General features: G+C 55.2%; 1 protein-coding gene across 2 annotated transcripts; it reads left to right on the top strand.

The window, feature by feature from the left end:
* Positions 1-1,783: 1,783 nt before the first annotated feature.
* LOC125528621 (late embryogenesis abundant protein D-34-like) lies at positions 1,784-3,081 on the top strand. Of its 2 annotated transcripts, none has more exons than XM_048693068.1 (2): positions 1,784-2,503; positions 2,650-3,081. In XM_048693068.1, exons 1-2 carry the CDS (start codon positions 1,847-1,849, stop codon positions 2,809-2,811), a joined length of 819 nt encoding a protein of 272 aa, XP_048549025.1. In that variant the 5' UTR covers positions 1,784-1,846; the 3' UTR covers positions 2,812-3,081. The 2 variants fall into 2 exon arrangements, with proteins under 2 accessions (XP_048549025.1, XP_048549024.1); XM_048693067.1 differs by having other exon boundaries at positions 1,785-2,503; positions 2,614-3,081.
* Positions 3,082-3,692: the final 611 nt, after the last annotated feature.

The raw sequence follows: 3,692 nt of genomic DNA, 5'->3' as shown, positions 1-3,692 counted from the left end.
GAAGAACACCAAAGGAGGAAGGCACCGCATAAAAGCGAGTGACAAAAAGGAAGAAAAGGAAAATAGACAACTCGAATATTTGAGGTAAACCGAGTGAAAGCCTCAACAATGCCTGGCTAGCCTAGGCCTAAAGCATCACAGTACATACAACGATGCCATAAGGCCAACGCCCCACAACGCACCTGGTCGGGCACTCGAGCGAGATTGCCCTATTAGAGTGCACACCGAAACCGTCGTATTAGTCTGGGCTGCCACAAACATGTCCCCAAATTTCGACTACACCATAGAGGAACAATATGTCCGATAGAGCGAATACATGCCGTTCGTAACTCGTCAACTTGTGGGGGGCTGTCAGGCAACTCACCTCGTCGACCAAGCATCAAGTCTCAAATGAATGCACCACCAACACCTCCTGCTTACCCAATCGACGTCCTCTCCTAATCAACCACACCACGACTAACCCGGTGTTACCATCATAGTACTTGACTCCAAAGAATAATTTTAGAAATAATTATGCAATATGCGCCACCATTATACACGATTTTCACCAGGAGCCAAGAGCTCAAGCCCGGGAGAGGTGTCGGATTCCCTCGGTGGTGCCTTCAACAAGGAAAATCACACCCGAAGGCATCGTTCACCACTAGCCTCGACCGAAGTCCATCATGACTTTTGTTCGGAGAACCAAGCACCTTTGCCAGAGATGACACCCCCAACACACCACCGCCAGATTCAGAGATAACAGACACCACATGTTGCATCGCACAGATCTTGCCGGAGCACCACCGACGATGCAAGCCCAGGAAACCAAAAGGCCTTGCCTAGACCATCACAACCGCAGACCACAATCTCGACGGGGAGTCACCTCGCAAACCGCTCGCAACACAGACGCTGACCGAGTTTTCTCCAGGCCTTCGATCGCTGGAGCGCCAGATCGGGCCGAAAAGGACACGACAAATCCAGCCATTGCAAGCTAGAGGCCGCCAACCTGGGATAGCTGCCGAAGCAGCGTGTCTCCAATATACCGTGCTGTGATCAATGAGCACAACGGACCTCCACATCCGCGCCCACAAGACAGCTAGCATTGGGAGCCTCAAGAGCAACATATCAGAGTGAAGGACCCGCCCGAGCATTCTCCCGAGCCTGTTGGTGTAGCCGTTGCTCCTCCCTGGTGCTACTCGCCCCCTGCAGCATGCGTCGTCCTCGAGACTAAAACCCAACTTCAACATGATCGACTCAAGGTAATGTCACTCAACACGATCATTCACTTTTCATCGTATGCAATTATTGGCACAAACTGCATTACCCCCTTCTTTCTTCTCTTCATCGCATGCACACTCTCATGTGCAATTAGGATATTGTCTGTGACAAAGTGACTCGGGACAAAAGCACTATGTACACATACATTTTACTTCTAGAGAAAACATTCGTTATGCATACTGGGTGGATCCGTTCCATAATTACATTGTACTTTTTTTAACATAACTACGTTGGAGTACTTCCTTGGTCCTAAAATAAGTGTTTCATGTTTAAGTTTAGTATATACGGAGTATTACTGTACACACACGCTGCGCGCTGAGCAAACGAACAACGGAACAAGCGCCACCGCTTTGCTGACTACGCGCGCGCCGCTCAACGTTGCCTCTGCCGTGTGCCGTCTAATCCTCCGCCGCTTCCTCGCGCGCCACCTCGCCGCACAGCCACGACGCGCCTCCCCTGCTTCGCCTCCACGTCTCCCACACCTGTCTCCCTATGAGCACCCACGCACGCCGTATATAACCACCATAACCACACATGATCCATCACGCTCGGGGCAACGCGGCTGATAACCAGACGCCTTCTCGCTAAGATGAGCCAGGGGCAGCAGAGGAGGCCGTCGTCTGACCAAGCCCAGGCGGACGGCGGCGGGCAGAGCCAGGAACAGGGAGGAGGCGCCGTCCGCTACGGCGACGTGTTCCTGGCCGTGACCGGCGGCCTCGCGGAGAAGCCCGTGGCGCCGCAGGACGCGGCCACGATGCAGTCGGCGGAGAACCTCGTGTTCGGGGAGACGATCAAGGGCGGGCCAGCGGCCACCATGCAGTCCGCGGCCATGCGGAACGAGCGCATGGGCGTCGTTGGCCACGACCAGGCCACGGACGCCACAGCCGAGCAGGGCGTCACCGTGTCCGAGACCCGCGTCCCCGGCGGACGCATCGTCACCGAGTTCGTCGCCGGGCAGGTCGTCGGCCAGTACCTCGCGCCGGATGGTGCCGACCCTGCTAGGGGAGCCGCTGGCGACGATACGAAGATGACAATCGGTGAGGCGCTGGAGGCGGCAGGTTATGCTGCAGGAGACAGGCCGGTGGAGCACAGCGACGCGGCGGCCATCCAGGCGGCCAAAGTGAGAGCCACCGGGCAGGACGTCTATATCCCCGGGGATCTGGCCGCGCAGGCGCAGTCGGCCGCCGACGCCAACCTCTGGGCCGCGCGCGACGAGGAGAAGGCCAAGCTCGGTGACGTGCTCTCGGTATGTCTGTAGTATGTCCCGCACATCGACGCTACCAGTACACATATGCTTGAATCCTTGATGTCACTGACGACGATGGTCAACCTGATGGTCGACCTGCGTGCACGCAGAATGCGACGGCGAAGCTGGTTGCCCACAAGGAGCGGAATGCGACGGCGAAGCTGGTTGCGGACAAGGAGGTGGAGTCCGACGACGCGGGGAGGGTGGCCTCGGCGGAGACCCGAAACAAGGACGACAAGACGGTGAGGCCGGGAGGGATAGCGGCGTCCGTGGCTGCGGCCGCGCGGCTCAACAAGCAGGACGCATAGGCAGGCCTCTGCCGTGCCAGTGGTTTGCGGGTGCCGGCCGCCGGCCGCTCGAGTTTAGCGTGTCCTTTCGCATGAAGGATCACTCTCCTTCGTGCCAGCGTCTAGTTCTCGCGCTTCTAGCATACCAGCGTCTTAGTTTCTGTAGTTCTAGTGCTTCTAGCTTAGTTGAAGTGTTCTCGTGCTTGTAGCTTACTTGAAGTCAAGTCTTAAACTTACTGTAAAAATGTAATTCCACTGCTATCGCAACACTGCTCGTTTAATTACGCTGTTTAATTCGGGGTTCACGCATGACCATATTGTTCAGCAAACACAAACATAAAAACACTCCAAATTAAGTCCGTGCTACTTCTAGCATGCACAAATACTACCAGGAAACAATATCAAAGATGGCATACCACGTCTGGACAAACATGTACTACGAATATTTATTCACTTATATCCGACCGACATGATGAGGAGCACCGGGGGAGTCGGGACCCGGGCGGCAAGTGAACGGCATCCCAATGTAACTAGAGAACTTTGGCCTCTGGATTCGTTGCACCATCCGGTCCTTGTCGTTGCCAAGGATGAACTTACGGGAGGTGAAGGAGAAGGGCAAGGGGAAGGAAGATGAGGAGAAGTCTTGGTGCCATTTTCAGTATGAATTCCTGCCGGACTTTTGTTACACATGTGGTGTCATGGGACACAGTGATCGAGATTGTCAGAAAAAGCTAAAAAAAGGTGAGGTAGCTGAATACGGGAGGCGGCTGCGGTATATTCCGCGGGGGGCAATGACAAGGAGAAGGGGGATAGCAGGAGACAGCTTGCACTTGGGGAAGATGTGGATGGTAAGGAGAAAGGGGAGAAGACGAAGACATGGCAGTGGTGGAGGTGCACAGTGA

This window comes from Triticum urartu, unplaced genomic scaffold (genome assembly GCF_003073215.2).
Source record: "Triticum urartu cultivar G1812 unplaced genomic scaffold, Tu2.1 TuUngrouped_contig_5, whole genome shotgun sequence".
Taxonomy (NCBI): domain Eukaryota; kingdom Viridiplantae; phylum Streptophyta; class Magnoliopsida; order Poales; family Poaceae; genus Triticum; species Triticum urartu.
This window is presented reverse-complemented; position numbering and strand designations above follow the sequence as displayed.

Coding starts and splice junctions, on each gene's coding strand:
- LOC125528621 (XM_048693067.1), top strand. CDS start 1,847: ATGAGCCAGGGGCAGCAGAGGAGGCCGTCGTCTGACCAAGCCCAGGCG. Junction 2,504..2,613: donor AGCTCGGTGACGTGCTCTCG/GTATGTCTGTAG, acceptor GCGTGCACGCAG/AATGCGACGGCGAAGCTGGT.